Source organism: Prionailurus bengalensis, chromosome B3, assembly GCF_016509475.1.
Source record: "Prionailurus bengalensis isolate Pbe53 chromosome B3, Fcat_Pben_1.1_paternal_pri, whole genome shotgun sequence".
NCBI classification, from domain to species: domain Eukaryota; kingdom Metazoa; phylum Chordata; class Mammalia; order Carnivora; family Felidae; genus Prionailurus; species Prionailurus bengalensis.
The window spans coordinates 107,465,511-107,486,491 of NC_057355.1; the positions used below are offsets into that span (position 1 = coordinate 107,465,511).

Sequence of the window (20,981 nt, forward strand, 5' to 3'; positions counted from 1 at the left end):
GGAGTCATTATTTAATGAGTTCAGAGCTTCTATGGGGATGATGAAAAGTTCTGGAAATGAATAGTGGTGATGGTTGCACAACATTGTGAATGTACTCCATGCCAATGAATTGTACACTTAAAAATGGTTAAAATGGTAGTTTTACTTTATGTACTTTTTACAGTTAAAAAAAAATCACCAAAACAGCATTCCAGCCATTCAGTGGAGAATGGATTGGAGGGAGTAGGAGCTGATGGCAGGAGGTTACATAGGGGGGATACTGCAGCAGCAGGCCAGAGGGACAGTGGCATCAGCAGGCTGGTGTGGCGAAAGTGCCCTTATGTACTTTCTGGAAGAGAAGAAAGAAGGAGGCGAGGAATAAAGGATTTGAAAAAGTAGAGTGGAGTGCTCAGGGTGATTCCAGAGAACTATGAACCATCATGGGCACGAAGGTTGGCAGAAAGATGAGGCTAACATTTCTGTGTGTTTCCTGCTTGCCCGACACTGTGCCTAGCGCCTTATCTCCTGCCGCTCCCTTAGGAGATGCGGTATCTCTAATCCTTCAAACAGCCGGCTATCCAGTATGGTAGCCACCACCCGCATGTGACTGCTGAGCATTTGAAATGTGACTAGTCAGAATTGAGATGTGCTAAAAAGTTTTAAATAAATCTCAGTTTTGGTATAGAAAAGAGATTATAATTTCTTATACTGATTACATATTGAAATGATAATATTTCAGATAGATTACATTAAATAGAATGTATTATTAAAATTGACCCAGAAAGTTCTTGGGACCAGTTCCTAGCACATAGAAAGTTTTTTGGGGTTTTTTTGTTTTGTTTTTTGTTTTTTGGGCTTTTTAAAGACTTTATTTAAATTCCATGTGCCATACGTATTAGTTTCAGGTATACAAAAGAGTGATTCAGCACTTCCGTTACAGGTCCCCGTGCTCATCACAAGTGCACTCCTTAATCTCCATCACTGACTTTACCCATCCTCCCCACCTCCCATCTGGTAAACATCAGTACCTTCTTTATAGTTAAGAGTCTGTTTCTTGGTTTGCCTCTCTTTCCCCCCAACCCCATGTTAATTTGTTTTGTTTCATAAATTCCATATTAGAGTGAAATCATGTGGTATGTCTTTCTGTGACTGACTTATTTCATGTAGCATAATACTCTCTAGCTCCTATTATTCAGCCATAAAAAAGAACATGATCTTGCCATTTGCAATGAGGTGGATGGAGCTAGAGAGTATTATGCTGCATGAAATAAGTCAGTCAGAGAAAGATAAATACCATGTTATTTCATAGAAAATTTTAAAATAAGATTTACCATTATTCTCTGAAGCATTTGATACTATTGTCTGCTCTTTCCTTTTCGAAACTCCCCTTTGGCATCCATAATATTACACTAATGTTATTCTCCTATTTTTCTGATTGTCCTGTCTTTGTTTTCTTTTAATTCTTCCTCTTCCCTCTAAACATGAGAATACCACAAGATTAAGGCTTAATAATCTTGTTTTTCTCCACACATGATCAATTACTCTCATTGTTAAAATCTTAGAAATGGAGTATAATTAATTGGCTAGAAAAATCACTGTGTAGCATGTAGATCTAATAAACCATATTTTTTATGCTATTATGTGCACACAGGAAATAAAGATAAATGTTTATGTACTGCATCGTTTAAGAGGTGGGATAAGATTAAAAAGCATGAGCTGTGTAAGCAGTTTAGAAGACAGATTTGGCTTAGGTTGGCAGTGACTTTGTAAGGCAGAGGGCTGGCTTACATCATTACTCTCTTTGATGCCCAAGGACTTGGTCAATAGACTTAAGGAGTATCATTTATTCCACTTGGCTTTCTCCAAAGTGTACATCCTCAGCCAGCCCACCTCCTGCTCTCTGCTCTGACACCCACAGCTGCCATTCCTATGTGATGAATCGGTTTTATCTCCTTCTACAATATGTCTAAAACCAGCCTTTAATATTTTGTCCATAACCAACTCTTTCCTTGTCTTATTTCTCCCAACAATGCTGTCACTCTCCACTGACCAGGTTCAAAGCTTTGAAATTATATCCAACCACTCCCTTTTTCATTATCCCTGTATCTAATCATTTACCATTTGTAGTGATTCTTCCTTTACCATACCACTTTGCATTCTTCCTTTCCCTCCCTGTTCCTATTGCCTGCCACCACTTAGAACATTCCCTCTAATCTTTGCCAGTAGTTTCCTAATAGACAACTCTGCCCTTGGTCTTCCCTCTATTCCTTCCACCTTTAAAAGGACAGACAAATTAATCTTCCCTAAAACATTATTTTCATAGCACACACTGCATTGTTCTCATGATGAAAATCCTTCAGTATCTTCCCATTACTCATGATAATGAAGTCCAAATCCCTCTGCCTTGCACTTAAGGCCCCTCAAAATCTAGCTTCAACCAGACTCCCTATTACCAAATACAACAAATATCCCAAATGAAGTATGTACTTTCTTTGTGATTCTCCTAAACATACCTCAGTGCCATGCCTCCTTTTGATGAAATGATCTTCCCTACTTTTTTCTTTTGGCAAACTTACCCTTCAAGTCTCGACTTAAGGACTTCCTCCTTTGCGAAGGCTTTCCTGAGTTCTCAGATAGTGGATCCCTTTTACCTAGTTTACAGGTTTATCAGAAAATCCATTAAAATGGAGAACTAGGGGCACCCAGGTGGCTCAGTTGGAAGAGCATGTGACTCTTGATCTCAGGGTCGTGAGTTCAACCCCACATGGGGTTAGTTCACTTAAATAAATAACACTTAAAAAAAAAGGAGAACTTTAAATAAATTATTTACTTAAGGAACACTTTAGCAAACTTAACATATATGCTGCTGAAGCGAGCACCCCTTTAGCAAACTTAAAACATATAAACTTACATTTCATTCATCTATCTTTTTACATAGGGCCAAAGCCTCTGAGTATGAGGTTGAAACTCCTGATAATCTTTCTTACATCAGACCATAACCATATTACATATTAGTTTCAGTTTCTTTAAAGTTGAGCATGAACTTGAGTGCAAGAATCAATCTAGTTTTAGTTTGTATGCTCCCCCTTGCCACCACCAAACTTTTATATTTTCCTCATCTACACATGCTATAACAGAAGCTTTTAATGATTAGTCTCTACAGAATCTTACCAATACTTTCCACTTATTTTTCATAGAAACAACTCTCATCCTTGTTCATGTTTCATTGTTTTATTTCATGTGTATAATTTCAATAACAAATACAACTGGTATAAAACATTTAGGAACAAAATTAACCGACTTTTTGTAAGCATACAACACAGCTGGGGAGAATAGAAGTACATCAGTTTTTTTTTAATTTTTATTATTGAAGTATAGTTGACATACAGTGTTATAGTAGTTTCTGGTGTACAACATAGTGATTTGACAATTCTATACATTACTCAGTGCTCACTAGAATAAGTGTAGTCACCATCTGTCACCATATAATGTTACTAACAGTATCATTGACTATATTCCCTATGCTAGTATTTTTTAAAGTACCCTCTTATCTTTGAATTGTCACCATACTGTGGGATTTAGAAAGGATGGAAATTACTGCTTAATCCTGTGAGTCGGTTAGCAGAAGCTGGTTAAGTGGCAATCAGTGGCAGTTGAGAATTTTATTGTAGCACATTTGTTATACTAAAATACAATTGGGAGGAGTTAAGATGACAGAGAAGTAAGCTGTAACCTCAAACACAGTTGTATTGAGGTTAGGTCACTTGAACACCCAGGAAATCGATCTATGGAGTGGCAGAAGGATCTCCACGGCAATCATGGTGTGCATCTCTCTACAAGACCTTGAGGACAGGGACTTTAGAGATTCCTAGTGGAAATCTGATTAATGAATGATGGATAGTTGAATAGATGGATGATAGTTGAATAGACAATCGTACCTGTTTCTATACCTTCATATGCTTTCTCCTCTTAAAAAGACTTTCTTTTAAGATTTCTGATTGGAATTATGTCTAATCTTTAAAGCCTAGCATTGATCCCTAACCTCTACAAAGATGGTTCTTAAAAACATTTCATTTAAAAAAGGAGATCTTATTTGACACATCTTGTGATGGTTTGTATTTTTTTAATGTTTAATGTTTATTTATTTATGTTGAGAGAGAGAGTACACAAGCATGAGCAGGGTAGAGGCAGAGGAAGAGGGAGAGGCAAATCCCAAGGAGGCTCCATGCTCAGCGTGGAGCCTGACACAGAACTGGATCTCATTGGATCATGTGACATTATGACCTGAGCCAAAATCAAGAATTGGACACTTAATTGATTGAGCCACGCAGGCACCCTGTGATGGTTTGTATTTTTAATTACTGGGTACAGTTTCCATCTTCCCCCTTCTTTCTTCTTTTCTTTTTTCCTTTTTTTTTTACATTTTCTGATTCTTTTTGTTGTTGTTATCTATTTATTTTTTAAATCATATTATTTTTTAATCGTAAGTATACTCTTTAATCCCCATTCACTATTTCCCCCATCCTCCCACCTACCTTCCCTCTGATAACTTATCAGTTTGTTCTCTATAGTTAAGAGTCTGTTTCTTGGTTTCTCTCTTTCTCTTTTTCCTTTGCTTGTTTATTTTGTTTCTTAAATTCCACATATGAGTGAAATCATATGGTATTTGTCTTCCTCTGACTGACTTATTTCACTTAGCATTATACTCTCTAGATCCATCCATATCACAAGTGGCACGATTTTTATTATCTTTTACAAATGAATTATATTCCACTGTGCATATATACCACATCTTCTTTATCCATTCATCTATTGGGGGACAATTAGTCTGCTTCCATAGTTTGGCTATTGTAAATAATGCTGCATAAACTTGGGGGTTCAAGAATAATTTTGAATTAGTGTTTTTATTTTGTGTGTGCAAATATCCAGTAGTATGATTACTGGACTGTAGGGTAGTTCTTTTTTTAACATTTTGAGGAACCTCCATATTGTTTTCCACAGTGGCTGCACCAGAGTGCATTCCCACCAACAGTACAAGAGGGTTCCTTTTTCTCCACACCCTTGCCAACACTTGTTTCTTGTATTGTTGATTTTAGCCTTTCTGACAAGTGAGGGGTGATCTCTCATTGTAGTTTTCATTTGCATTTCCCTGATGATGAGTGATGTTGAACATCATTTTATGTGTCTATTGGCCATTTGTATCTCTTCTCTGGAGAAATGTCTGTTCATGCCTTCTGCCCATTTTTTAATTGGGCTATTTGTTTTTTGGGTGTTGAGTTTTATAAATACTTTATATATTCTGGATACTAACCCTTTATTGGGTAAATCATTTGCAAATATCTTCTCTCATTTAGTAGGTCGCCTTTTTGTTCCGTTGATTGTTTCCTTCGCTGTGCAGAAACTTTCTATTTTGATGTAGTCCCGACAGTTTATTTTTGCTTTTATTTCCCTTGCCTTAGGAGACATATCTAGAAAAATGTTGCTATAGCCAATGTCAGAGAGATTACTGCCTGTGCTGTCTTCACCATCTTCCCTCTCTCACTTGAGGACCAAGACCATGCTATAGCTGCACAATGCCACGTACACAGCTTGTATCTAATGAATAGTTAGTGATGTTCATTGGAAATCTGATAAGGTTATATTTACTGGGATGTGGAATTTATGGTAACATGAGCAACATTTTAGTATTTATATTTTAAAAACTTCTTTGGGGGGGCGCCTGGGTGTCTCAGTCGGTTGAGCATTCAAATTCGGCTCAGGTCATGATCTCACAGACATGAGTCTGAGCCCTGCATCGGGTTCTGTGCTGACAGCTCAGCCTGTCCCTCTTGTTCTCTGCCCCTCCCCTGCTCACACTCTGTCTCTCTGTCTCTCTCTCTCAAAAATAAATAAACATTAAAAAATTTTTTAAACCTCTTTGGGTAACAGCTTTTAGTAAGAAAAAGTAAATAAGCAATTCAGCATTTATAGAAAACATATTTTTTAGATAATTTGGGTACTAATATTAAACTTGTAATAATTTCAAAACTCTGAGATAGTGACAAGGAGAAGCAGACCTGAGTTCAAATTATGACTTTGCTAATTTCTACTTCTGTCCTTGGATAGATTATATAATCTCCCTTAGCTCTAGGTTTTCTACTACTAAAAATAGAGATTTTATTTGTTCTTCAGAGCTTTCATAGCAAGTAATATGAATTTTAGAGTTTTACTGTATTTCTTTTTTGTTGTTGTTGTTTATTTCTTTTGAGAGAGAGAGTGAAAGCATGAGTGGGGAGGGGCAGAGAGAGAGGAGAGAGCGAGACTCCCAAGCAGGCTCTGCACTGTCAGCTCAAAGCCTGGTCCAGGGCTCAAACTCAGGAACTATGAGATCATGACCTGAGCTGAAGTTGGACACTTAACCAACTGAGACACCCAGGCACCCCTGTATTACTGTATTTCTGATAAAACATTTTTAAGAAATAAATCTAGTCCCAATGCAAACTAAAATTTCCATGCATTAGCACAATGAGATGTATCTGGAAAGCCACGTAGATTATTAAACCAAGAACACTATTTATACCAAATCTTTATCCATGTATCTATATTTACCTATATCTCACATATAAGTAAGAACCTACAGGGTTTTCTTTTTTGGAATTTACATGATTACTAGTGGAGTATCATTGAAAATGTGTAAGACTATAGCTCCTGCACCACACAGTGTTGTCAGTCCTGACTCTGGCTGCTTTTACAGGAACAAATACTGTGTATCACTTTTCGTAAACCTATTTGCATGTAAATTTAAAGCATATTATATAAATGGCCTTACAGAATGAAGTTGCACCTGAAAGTTATCTACTGCTTTTCAATGAATCTAGCCTTCTTTTTTTTTTGCCCAGACACATAAACATAAACTAATAAGCCATCTGTATTGAAGCTGAAGTACTGTCAGTTTTATAAAAATACTCAGCTTTGTTTTTTCTTTGCAGCTGCCTCTCAGAAAAGAAGCTGTTATTCTCGCTAACAGCCTAAGTATGTGTGAGTGTCCCAGAATTGAATTTCTGCAGCAAAAGTACAAAGATGAGAAGAACTCTCCTGAGCATGAGCTCTTCAGGCATGGTAATACAAATATATGGTATTTCTGAACTTTTTAGTTTTAAGCCTTTGTTAATTATTTTCATAACATTTTTAATACTTGGCTTTATCAATCAGGAAGATTTTCCAGAAACTATTTTATTTAGTATTTACCAGTGTAGTGAAATATGACTTTCTGATCTGTAACTTTACAACTTATGAACAAATACTTACTGATTATTGTGTCAACATTAATAGAATGGGACTCATTTGTTACTCATATTTAATCCAATTTCTATGAAACAGGCTGCTTTTGTTCATTCGAGGGCCAAGCCAAGCCTAGGGTCCTCCTACTCTACCGCCATCTTAGTTCCTTGCTGTCTACTTTTGTTCATTAACTTGTGTCCTAAAAATAAACTCAGTATATATGCATGTCTTGCATGTCTCTCTCTCTCTCTCTCTCTCTCTCTCTCTCTCACACACACACACACACACACACACACACACACACCACCCCAAATTCATAGGAAAGAGAAAAGAGAACTTGGCACAATTATGCAGTAATCATCATGCCAAGCACTTGGGAAGGCAGGCCTTAATCATTTTAATAGATATAAGAAAACCTGGTTGCAAATCTAAAACTGGCTAAAGACAAACTGTAGTGTACAGATTTCTTTATAAATTGCCTCATAGAAGATAAAATTTTGGTACTTTATTCACAATGATCAGTACTTTATTTGCATCTTGAATATATAGATAGATAAAAGCATATGAGCCAATTTGCAGGACACTTCTGGGAGAGGTCCCCTTGTAACCACAGACTGGGGAAAAGTCCAGCTCATTAGGTCCTCTTGCCTCACCCTTCCACTGTTCATGCTTCAGTTCCACCAGTATTATGGAATGTTTACTACGTGTTAGGCACTTGGTAGTAGTATGGATATAGTCTTTACAAACCAGACACAGTTGCTCCTTTCTGGTATTGATAAATATTAATAAGCACACAAATAAATGTAAAATTAAAATTTTCATAACATAACAATTTCATAACAAAGATGAAATGTTAGTGCATATTACCAAAGAATATATAATAAGGAGAATTGACCTGGTCAGGAAGTAAGGGACACCTATTCTTTGGTCTCCACTATACACCTACTGAAGACTGGGCAGTCAGAAATTTGGTTAAATTAAGTCTATAAGAGTGATATTCTAGGTTCCAGACTAGAGCTCTGCTAGGATTATTCATGACAAACTACATGTGTCTTGCAGCCTTTCATTTAGTTAATGATAATCAGAAAATTAAGCAGATAATTGAATATAGAAAGAACTCATTAAAAAAAAAATTTGCTTCTTTTTTCTCATGCTCTTCCATTCCCATCTTAAGAAACACCTCATCAAGTTTTTCTAGATCCTTCTGAAATGTTTCCCAAAACAGTTAGGTTCTTTCCACTTGCATTCTGTAACTCGCATAGTATAAAAAAAGTCATCTAAATGTTTTGTCTAGTGATTACAAGTTACATTATAGGATTCAGTGACCCCTAGACATCCTTAGGATTGAGAGAATCCAAAGGTTTCTTAGAAATCTAAAGGGAAAAGAAATGTTTATCCATTTAGTAGACATGTATTGAGTGCCTCCCATGATCTAAGTGATGTGCTCGGTGCTGATGATTCAGAGATGAATTTTTACCCAGTTAATAACAACAACAAAAAGTTTCTTACTTCAAATCACTTGATAAAAAACATTGCTAACTTATTTTCTTTCCTTATTCCTTTTCTGTAAAGCTTTGCTTTAATCACAGGAATCCTCTTTTATAATTATTTCATTTGCTCAACAAATATTTACCGAGTTTCTGTTTTGCTATACAATGACAAACAAGGTAGCAAGGATCTCTGCCCTTACAGAACACATAGTCAAGTCTGGGACTAATAAGGAAGGTGATATGGGAAAATTACTAGAATGAATTACTGTTAAAATGATGTTTTATTCATATTTAGGCATCCTCCTCATTACAAAGGTTTTCCTTGGCCAGAGTGTTCAGGCTCGTGAACAGGACTCCATCAATCAAGCTAACTATCCAATGGTTAATTCAGTGTTTGCTCCTCGAAAATATTTACTAAGTATGTCTGCCGTAAAGAGAAATGTGCTTCAATTTTTCTGAATACAAAATGCTTGTATTTAATACAGATGTATAGAGCTTAATCTCTACCTAATAAAGTTTGTAAACTTTTCTAAAAAAAATCTAGTGCTGGCTACTAATGAACTATTTTTCTGTTCCCTGCTTCAATGACATTTATATATGTATGTGTATAGATTTTTAATTTTGTGAACATTTATTTTTTGAGAGAGAGAGAGACCATGAGCAGAGGAGAGAGTCAGAGGGAGGGGGGACAGAGAGAATCTTAAGCAGACTCCATGCTTAGCATGGAGCCTGACACAGGGCTGGACCCTGGGATCATGACCTGAGCTGAAGTCAAGAGTCGGGTGCTTAACCAACTGAGCCACCTAGTCACCCTTGTAAACTTTTATATTTACATATCCATGCATACTGTTATATGAAATTTCATGTATTTTATACATATACTATGTATGTATTTCATACATCATATGAATATTATATACATATATGTGATATAATACATATATATTACATATATATTATATATTTCATGTATAGTCTATGTATTTCATGTATATGTATTTGAAAAGATAAACCCATCCTTTTTTTTTTTTTTTTGAGAGAGAGAGAGCAAGCCCGAGCAGGGAAGAGGAAGAGGGGGGCGGGGAGAAGAATTTTCAGCAGGCTCCACACACAATGACCCTGGGATCATAATCTGAACCGAAATCAAGAGTCAGAGACTTAACCAACTGAGCCACCCAGGCTCCCCAAACCCACCCACTTTTAACAACAAAGGTTTTTGAGTAATACATTTGTCAAAAGTATATTTGAATAGAAAAATGACAAAGTATGAAAAGGAAAAGGACATGATGAAAAAAATTAAACCCTACTAGTCTATGTAGTGAAAAGGGGACTAGTAATTTCTAGAATTAAGAAACTGTCGCTTTACTCAAAGTCTACTAATTTAAATGTTAATCACATCTAAAATTACTTTAGTAGCAAGGTCTAGACTGCTATTTCACCAACTAGGCACCATAGCCTAGACGAGTAAACACATAAAATCAACCATCACAATCCACCCCCTGTCTATGTGGCACTCATACACACCTTCCGATGCCATACTAAATAGTCAAATAAATAAACTAAGAGGCAAAATGGGTGAGGATGGTCAAAAGTTAAAAACTTCCAGTTTTGAGATTTAAAAAAGTCTTAGGGATTGTAATGTACAGCATGACTGTAGTTAGCAATACTGTACTGGACATTTGAAAGTTGCCAAGAGAGTAAATCTTAAAAGTTCTCAGCACAAGAAAAAAATTGTAACTATCCTTGGTGATGGATGTTAACTATAATTATTGTGATAATTATTTCTCCATGTACACATGTATCGAATTATGTTGTAATCCTAAAGCAAATACAATGTTATATGTAAACTATATCTCAACTTTAAGAACTTAAAAATTAAAGGGTAAAAAAAAAAACCTGCAGAAAAAAAATTAAACTGTCTAGGAGGGGTGGAAAAATAGAAAAAAAAAAAACAATCTCAATTACGTAATAGTTGGAACTTACTGAATTTATTGTTTATTAATCTGTGTAATAATGAAAAAAGTATATTATGTTTCATTTTGAAGAGTGTTTTTCTTGTTTTGTTATTGATTTTACTCTAGATTCTATCACGGGACAGAGAAACTGTGATTGCAGCATTCGGCAGTGCAAGTGGTTTGTCTTTGATCATGATCTTGTTTTGCCAGAATACATCGTTGAATTTGAGTATATTACAATGGTATGGATGTATTTTTAAAACTGGAATTCCTTAAGTAAGAAAAGAACAGAAATAGTAATTAACAGAAGTCTAATAATGTAGTGTCAAGTTTATACTATATATTTATACGTAAACATACATACAGTGGTTATTCTGTGAAGGGTTCATTTTCAAAAGAAATCATTATGACACCTAAACATTTTTATGTGCAAATATGTTACATGAGTAATATATGGCCATAGTCTCACTGAAAAAGCTTCAAACTATATTGAAGGATATATAATAAACATAAAATCTGATTTCACCTCACCTGCAGCACCACTCCCTTTCATGAAGAAATCCACTATTAACAACGTCATGGGTTTGCTTTCACTGTTTTTTTCTATGCATTTACATATATAACAGCATGTAACATTTTACATAGTAGAATCAAGATCTAAGTATTTTGTGATTTCTTGTTGCCTTTAATCATGTTTTGGATATATTTCCACTTCAGTACATATAGGTCTATACTTTATTCTTTTGGTGACTGCATTCTATCCAGTAATATCTAACTTATTTGACTATTCTCTTGTTCATGAAACATATAGGTTGTTTCCAGTTTTATTACTGTTTAAAAAGTATTTCAGTGAATATCATTATATATTCATCCTTATACAAATATGGAAGTTTCTCTGTAGAATAGATCGATACAATTGGATAGTCAAAGGATATACACATTTTAAATTTTGATACATTTTGCCAGTATTCTCCACAAAGCCTTGGCCATTTTACAAATTTCCAACAGTATGTGACAGAGCTTGTTTCTTTGCATGCTTACCAAAACAAGATATTATCAATCTTTTACTTTTCCACTCTGTGGGCAAGAAAAGGATATTTGATTCTTTAATAGGCTATGGATTATTTATAGTTTTATAAATCACTTGTTATATCCTTGGACTATTTTCTTCTTTTAAAATGTTTTTAATGTTTATTTTATTTTTGAGAGAGAGAGAGAGAGAGAGAGAGAGTGCAGGGGAAGGGCAGAGAAAGAGGGAGACACAGAATCTGAAGCAGGCTCCGGGTTCTGAGCTGTCAGCACCCAGCCCAATGCGGTGCTTGAACTCACGAACCACGAGATCATGACCTGAGGCAAAGTCAGTCAGTTTACCAACTGAGCCACCCAGGCACCCCATCTTTTGACTATTTTCTATTGGACTCTATTTTTTTATATTGATTGGAAAAATCCTTATATGCATTCTGGATATTAATCCTTTATCTTATATATACGTTGCAAATATTTTATGTCACTTGTCTTTTAAATCTATTTGTAGCAAAGCCTTATTTGTCATTATTAATTTGCAATTTCCTGGTTAATTTTTAAGAGGTCAGATCGCTCCAAATTTCCTGATGTAGATTCTGGGTTTTATGTCTCATTACAGAAGGCTTATATAAATATCTTCTTTATTTTCTTCCAATACTTATATAGGTTGTTCTACAACTTTAAGTTTTTTTAAGTACATCTGGAAATTATTTTATGTCATGTGAGGGAGGAAGATCAAATAATTTTTCCTTAAAAATGGATAGCTACTTGACCAAGCATCATCTTTTTGCTCTATTTTGAAGTGCCATCTTTATTGTTAAAATTATTTTCATATATAAGGGCTTTATTTATAGATCCTTCTATTCCATTGATCTCTTTGTCTAATCTTGGACCCCTCCCACATTGTTTCAGTTATTACAACTTTGATGATATACTTTGATATGCGACAGGGTAAATTCCCTTTCCCTGCCCTCACTCATCTTTTAAAATTTTTTCTTGGCTATTCTTTTTTTTTTTTTTTTCAACGTTTTGTATTTATTTTTGGGACAGAGAGAGACAGAGCATGAACGGGGGAGGGGCAGAGAGAGAGGGAGACACAGAATCGGAAACAGGCTCCAGGCTCCGAGCCATCAGCCCAGAGCCCGACGCAGGGCTCGAACTCCCGGACGGCGAGATCGTGACCTGGCTGAAGTCGGACGCTTAACGGACTGCACCACCCAGGCGCCCCTGTTCTCAGTTCTTAAGAGTCTCTTATGCTTTGGCTCTCTTCCACTCTAACCTCTTTTTTTCCTTCCCCTCCCCCATGGGTTTCTGTTAAGTTTCTCAGGATCCACATAAGAGTGAAACCATATGGTATCTGTCTTTCTCTGTATGGCTTATTTCACTTAGCATCACACTCTCCAGTTCCATCCATGTTGCTACAAAAGGCCATATTTCATTCTTTCTCATTGCCACATAGTACTCCATTGTGTATATAAACCACCATTTTTTTTATCCATTCATCAGTTGATGGACATTTAGGCTCTTTCCATAATTTGGCTATTGTTGAGAGTGCTGCTATAAACATTGGGGTACAAGTGCCCCTATGCATCAGTACTCCTGTATCCCTTGGGTAAATTCCTAGCAGTGCTATTGCTGGGTCATAGGGTAGGTCTATTTTTAATTTTTTGAGGAACCTCCACACTGTTTTCCAGAGTGGCTGCACCAATTTGCATTCCCACCAACAGTGCATTCCATTTCTCCACATCCTCTCCAGCATCTATAGTCTCCTGATTTGTTCATTTTGGCCACTCTGATTGGCGTGAGGTGATATCTGAGTGTGGTTTTGATTTGTGTTTCCCTGATGAGGAGTGACGTTGAGCATCTTTTCATGTGCCTGTTGGCCATCCGGATGTCTTCTTTAGAGAAGTGTCTATTCATGTTTTCTGCCCATTTCTTCACTGGGTTATTTGTTTTTTGGGTGTGGAGTTTGGTGAGCTCTTTATAGATTTTGGATACTAGCCCTTTGTCTGATATGTCATTTACAAATATCTTTTCCCATTCCGTTGGTTGCCTTTTAGTTTTGTTGGTTGTTTCCTTTGCTGTGCAGAAGCTTTTTATCTTCATAAGGTCCCAATAGTTCATTTTTGCTTTTAATTCCCTTGCCTTTGTTCCCCCAGATTTTAAAATAATTCTCTTATGGACCATTTTTTTTCTAGAGCCACTTCTGTTTATGTTTTTTATGTTCATTCATCCACAGTTTTTACCATAATTACTTAATCACCTGCTAATTACCTAGAGCATCCTACTGCTATTTCACTTGTTCACTCTGAACATCAAATTTCTCTGGATCTGTTCTTCAGAGTGGTTTATCTCCCACATATGTTTTGGCTACAGGTTACATTTCTGCTCCCATTTGTCTGTCAGTTTGGTCCCCTCTGATTTATATCTCACAATTCTTAGTCTTTTTTTGGCGCTCTGTCCACTATTGAAAAATATTTAAAAATTCTTTTGCCAGTTTTCAAGGACTTTTCAATGGGAGGGGATGAACGTATTTGTTCTTAGCCCACAATTTTAATCTACTCTCACTGGTTTTCTAATGTGATTCTAATCATGATAGATATTACTATATAAATGAAAAAAACTTAATTAGTCTTTCTACATAGCCTATTTCTTATTCAAAGTGATAAATACAGCAACCAAATTTTCAATATTTTTAATAAATTTTTTTAGGTAAAGCCTCACTCTTTATTTTCTTCATTCAACAATGTTATTCTAGAAGAAAGCAAAAAAAATTCAGAAGGATCATTACTGTCTCAGGATTTGCAATTTGATGATGAAGTTATAAAAATGGATCCCAGGATCAAGCCCAGACCAAAACTTATTAATTTGGATGATAAAACAATACTTTCCCTTGCCAAGACTAACATTTACAGTCATATTGTGGTGAGTATCATAAGGAATAAAATTTGGGGACAGAAACCTTGAATTTGGAATCATAATCTACCATAAGAAGTCTAAAGATACTAAAGCACCTATCTGGTGATGCCAGTCATCATGCTGTCAAAATTAAAAGGACCTTGACCTCTTCTTCTTTGTGGACTAGATCAGATCAGTGTTGTCTGGTAGTAATATAATACAAACCATATGTGTAATTGAAAATTTTCTATTAGCCATGTTAAGAAAGTTTTTTTAATTAAAAGATTAATTTTAATAAATCCAATATCTAAATTATTATCATTTCAATATGCAATCAATATGGAGAGTCATTCATCAGTTTCATACTAAGTCCTTGAAATCTGGAGTATATTTGCAGATGACAGCACTTGCAGCCCATTTCAAATCAGACGAGCCACATTAGTGCTCAAAAGCCACATGTCACTAGTAGCTACTGTACAGGACAGTACAAGCCTAGAGGGTACCCTTCTAGTTTACAAGGGATTTTATTACTGAAAAAAAAAAAGCTTTCTTTAAATGACTAAGACAGTTAAGTTTCAAATCAGTTCCCAGGATTAGTCAACATAGAATATTAGAGATTTATCTTTACAAAATTAATTAACAATTTGAGTTACTATTGAAGTGACATACTTTATTTAATTTATTTTTATTTATTTATCTATTTACTTATTTTCAAGTTTTTATTTAAATTCTAGTTAGTTAACATATAGTGTAACATTAGTTTCAGGAGTAGAGTTCAGTGATTTCATGACTTAAGGTAACACTGAGTTCTCATCATAACAAGTGCCCTCCTTTATACCCATCATCCCTTTAGCCCATCCCCCCACTCACCTCCCTTCCAGCAACCCTGTTTTTTCTCAATAGTTAAGACTCTGTTTTATGGTTTGCCTCTCTCTCTTTTTCCCTGTATGTTCATCTGTTTTGTTAAGTTCCACATATGAGTGAAATCATGTTGTCTTTCTCTGATTTATTTTGCTTAGCATAATACACTCTAGCTCCAACCACATCATTGCAAATGGCAAGATTTCATTCTTTTTGAGGGCTGAGTAATATTCCATTATATAGAGATATATAATAGAATATATAGATAGATAATAGAATATCTATACCTATAGATATTCTAATATCTATATACATCTAGATAATCTAATATGTATATATAGATATATAATGGAATATATATATACCACCATATATAATGGAATTATCTATACACACACACACACACACACACACACACACACCACCTCTTCTTTATCCATTCATCTGTCAGTGGACATTTGGGCTCTTTCCATAATTTGGCTATTGTTAATAATGCTACTGTAAACATCAAGATGTATATGTCCCTTCAAATCAATATTTTTTTATCCTTTGGGTAAATACCTAGTAGTGCAATTGCTGGCTTGTAGGGTAGTTCTATTTTTATCTTTTTGAGGAGCCTCCATACTGTTTTCCAGAGTGGCTGCACCAGTTTGCATTGTCACCAACAGTGTAAAGAGGGTTCCCCTTTGTCCACATCCTCGCCAACATCTGTTGTTTCCTGAGTTGTTAATTTTAGCCTTTCTCATAAGTGTGAGATGATACCTCATTGTACTTTTGATTTGTATTTCCCTGATGATGAGTGATGTTGAGCATTTTTTCATGTGTCTGTTACTCGTCTGGATGTCTTCTTTAGAAAAATGTCTATTCATGTCTTTTGCCCATTTCTTAACTGAATTGTTTGTTTTTTGAGTGTTGAACTTTATAAATTCTTTACAGATTTTGCATACTTATCCTTTATCAGATATATCATTTGAAAATATCTTCTCCCATTCTAAAGGTTGCTTTTTTCGTTCTGTTGATTATTTCCTTTGCTATGCAAAAGCTTTTTATCTTAATGAAGTCCCAATGTTCATTTTTGCTTTTGTTTTCTTGCCTCTGGAGACATGCCTAGTAAGAAGTTGCTACAGCCAATGTCAAAGAGGTTGATGCCTGTGTTCTCCTCTAGGATTTTCACATTTAGGTGTTTCATCCATTTTGAATTTATTTTTGTGTATGGTGTAAGAAAGTGGTCCAGTTTCAGTTTTTTGCATGTTGCTGTCCAGTATTCCCAACACCATTTGTTGAGACTATCTTTTTTCCATCAGATATTCTTTCCTGCTTTGTCGAAGATTAGTTGACCATATAGTTGTGGGTCCATTTCTGGGTTTTCTATTCTTTTCTATTGATCTATGTTGAAGCAACTTACTATACACAGAGGCAACTCTACTGAGATATGAGGTCTACCTCCACACCTTGACTTTCAGATCTGTCCACTTCAAATCTGCTACCATTCTATTCAAACTACCATTATCTCTGACCTAGACTATTGCCATAGCCTTCTAATACTCTGTCATTCAACATTGCACAACTCCAGGAAGTACAATTCACATTATATTCTATTAATGTGTTCTTTGGGTGCCATTCATAACTGAATATAACTCAATATGGGGGTTAGAGGGTACCACCTAGAGCTGTACAATAGAGGCTTTGTCCTGCTTTCACTTTGAGCCCCCAATTTATTCTGTACGTTGAAGCTAGAGCAATCTTTTCAAGATACAAATTTGCTCATATCTTTTTTACCCCTTACCACTCTTCCTTGAAATCTTCAAATGATTTTCCATTGTTTTAAAAGTAAAACCAAAGTCCTTAATATGTCCTATAAGATTCTGAACGACCTGGATCCTGGCCTACCTTTCCAGACTCTTTCAATATTACCCTCTCTTTAGTTCTCCATGCTCAGCCTCCTCTCTGTTTCTTAAATGCATTCTGCTTGCATCCAACACAGATCCTCTGCACTTTCTAGTCCTCTGCATGGAATGTTCTCCCCTGACCCCCTTCTCCTAGTTAATTCCCACACATCTTTTAGATCTATACTAAAGCAAAGTTTTCTCTTACCTCTGAGTCTGCATCAGATTCCTTTGTTATATGCTCTGTGTCCTTCCAAGACTGTAAATTCCACAGTGGCTGAGGCTGTGACTATTCTTCGATATGTATATCCCCAGCACCAGGGCAGCAATATAAGATGGTTCAGCGTGCATTGCACAAGAGGGCCAAATCCAAGGGGTACACTTTAAATCTATAGTAGTATATTTACTACAATTTTCTGCCAACTGTTCATAGAATTTCTTGTGCTAACAAAATAAGAATATTGTGATAATTTTCTAAAAGCTGAAAATAGTGGTGTCTGGAGGAAAGGATGGATGCTGCTTCGGATCCTCTGTCCCCCACTCTCTCTGCCCCTTCCCTGCTGGTTCTCCCTCTCTATCTCAAAATAAATAAATAAACTTTAAAAAATAAAATAAAATAAAATAAAATAAAATAAAATAAAATAAAAACAATATCTTTACAGCAAATGGTTCTTACAAAGTGGGTTTGCTTGAACTTCAGAAGTAGCAAGCAAATTAATATCTGATACACTGAGAAGACAAGTATCTGATTGATACTTGAGAAGACAAGTTATTCTCACATGACATTATCTTTCTATGTGTGCCCTGAAAGCTGAGATACAGATAAATATTCAGAAATTATTTTTATCTTGAAAGTCAATTACACTGTTCCAATGTGACATTTCTAGATCACTTGTTTATGAAGACAATTTTTTTCAAGTGACTATATAAAACAAAAAGAGAATGAAAAAATGTTTAAAAAATTTTTAATGTTGCTTTATTTTATTTTTTATCTTAATGTTTATTTATTTTTGAGAGACAGAGAGAGACAGAACACTAGCAGGGGAGGGGCAGAGAGAGAGAGAGAGAGAGAGGGAGACACAGAATCCAAAGCAGGCTCTAGGCTCCAGCTGTCAGCACAGAGCCTGCTGCAGGGCTCAAACCTACAAACTATGAGATCATGACCTAAGCCAAAGTCAGACATTTAACAGACTGAGTCACCCAGTCACCCCTATTTACTTTATTTTTGACTGAGAGAGAGAGAGACAGAGACAGAGACAGAGACAGAGACAGAGAGTGAGTGAATAGTGCTGGGGCAGAGAGTTGCAGGGGAGAGAGAATCCCAAGCAGGCTCAGTGATGTCAGTGCAGTGCCCGATGCAGCGAACAATCCCATGAACCATGAGATCATGACCTGAGCTGAAATCAAGAGTCAGATGCTTAACTGACTGAGCCACCCAGGGGCCCCCAAAATATTTTTGAAAATAAGAAGTGTGGTCAATAGTTTTGAGTCTGCTTCTGAAAATACTTAAAAAACATCTTTTTTCAAGGGGTTGCTTTGGTCCAACTATGTCGTTACCATCCACCAAATCTTCAAGTCTAGGAGATTAAGTTTGACCTTAACCAGTTATTATTAGGGAGGGAGGAAAGCTTCATGACATGATGGCAGTACCACCATCTGCATCATAAATGTGCAGTATAGCGATTATAAGAACATTCTTTGAGTTGACATGGAGAAATTATTGTTTCTGCCTTATAAGGTAAAGAGTTCATAATTGAGTAATAAATTTTTTATAATAAAGCTTTAGTAATAAAAATTTAAATGCATGAGTTTGATTGGATTGAGCTTCCACAACATACATTTCTATAGATTTAAAGGATTAAATAAACGTTAAAAAAAAAAAAACAGCAATAGTTTTAAAAAAAAAGGTAGGCCTTCTTTAATTATCTTTGGTTTGTAAGATAAAAAACAGTGAGGAGGAGAATAAGACTTCAGAATACCTGGCTTGCTCGTGACTTCCACCTGACTGCCTTAATTTGATCAATACCCATAACATAAGAATGGAAGAACCTCTCATCCTAAATTTGCATATACTGCCTAAAAGCCAGAAAAACCTTCTAGGGCTTCTAGTAAAAATAATGGATACTACAACAAGAATGTTTAGACATCACACCCTTTATTCTCCTTCCTTTGTGCCATTACTATAAGAGAAACAGAGGGTACACACACACACACCTCTTATTTTCTTTTCAGTCTTCCCCTCTAGATTGAGTTTTTTAGGACACCTAAAAATAAATAAAATACATAGAAATAAAGGTGGGAGATGGGAGGGAATGAGTGAAATAGGTGAAGGGGATTAAGAGTACACTTATTGTGATGAGCACTGAGAAATGTATAAATTGGTGAATCCCTATCTTATACACCTGAAACTAATATAACACTGTATGCTAATTATACCTGAATGAAAAAGAATATAGTTATTAGTTGTATGTCTGGCTTGTATGTCTGGCTTTTGCACCGATTTATTCATCTAGCATTTACTGAACATTTGCTATGTTTTAGGCAATGAGTTAAGCATTGGGGGCTCAATGAGTTATTTTCCCTATCTCAAGGACATCATTTTAGCAGAGGAGACAGATATGTATACAAATATAGGAAGTTTGGAGTTGCTGGGAGAGTTCCATAGAGAGAAGATAAGTTTCGTGTTGATTTTTGAAAGATATGAGAAATTCAGTTGTTTATGTCTTCCAGGCAGATGAAATTCTCTACCTAGAAGCACATGGTTTTGAAAGATCCTAGTGTTATTAGGGAACACAGGGTGACTATGAACATAAGGTGTGCAATAGTAGAAGGTAAAGGTGTAGGTTGGAGGTTATAGCCACAATAGGATGGATTTGCAAAGGCAAATTTTAAAATTTTAGTTTATCTTTAAGGAACGGGTCCTGTGTTTGTAAAGACCCTAACTTTGGCAACTTGTGGTTAGATTTAACTAAAGACAGACTGATGGTATGGATAGCCAGTGGATACTATTGTAGTAGTCCAAAGGACAATAATAGTCTGAACTAAGACACTTTTAGTAGTAATGGTATGGAATGGTTGGTTTGAGAAACATTTCTAGAATCAAATGCATATGGAAAAGAGGAAAACGGGGTGGTCAACAATAACTGTTGGATAGATAGTCAAACTCTTAATCAGGATTGAAAAAATAGACTACCAGGCAGATATGTATGGAAAATGATGAATTCAGTTTGGACATGTTAAGTGTAAGGTATCTGTAGATACCAAAATGTGACCTGTAGAATAAACTACTCTGCATAAATTGACCCTTCTTAACAATTTTAACTAAATTTTGACAACTATTTGACATTTAGATGTTTCTCCCTGCCAAGAATTTGGTCATATCCACAGTATAATAGGGCATAAGATGGTGGTGGTGAGTGAAGAGAGTTGAGAAGTAGATGCTTGATTTTATCATAATACCAATTTGTTGTGAATATTAAAACATTTTTAATTATATGAAAACATTTTTATATTAAATTATATTAAAACATTTTTCCTGTGCCACTGCTTATTCTGTAGACTATGCATAAACATAATCTTCACTTGATACCTTTCACAATGGTGTAGTGTAAAGACGGAAAAATATATAG

At 35.6% G+C, this 20,981-nt stretch overlaps 1 protein-coding gene and 1 long non-coding RNA gene across 5 annotated transcripts in view; one reads left to right on the plus strand and one right to left on the minus strand.

Annotated features, from left to right (window-relative positions):
* LRRC9 (leucine rich repeat containing 9) overlaps positions 1-20,981 on the plus strand; it is a 119,766-nt gene that overhangs the window by 36,829 nt on the left and 61,956 nt on the right. For all 4 annotated transcript variants that reach the window (XM_043556287.1, XM_043556284.1, XM_043556285.1 and 1 more), the window contains 4 exons: positions 6,948-7,077; positions 9,025-9,147; positions 10,811-10,926; positions 14,420-14,632. In XM_043556287.1, coding sequence (XP_043412222.1) covers positions 6,948-7,077; positions 9,025-9,147; positions 10,811-10,926; positions 14,420-14,632 — 582 coding nt within the window. The remainder of the gene's footprint in view (positions 1-6,947; positions 7,078-9,024; positions 9,148-10,810; positions 10,927-14,419; positions 14,633-20,981) is intronic.
* Positions 123-20,981, minus strand: part of LOC122469171 — a 99,900-nt gene continuing 79,041 nt past the window's right edge. Inside the window, exon 6 of the long non-coding RNA XR_006293402.1 lies at positions 123-328. This is a non-coding gene — a long non-coding RNA (uncharacterized LOC122469171). The remainder of the gene's footprint in view (positions 329-20,981) is intronic.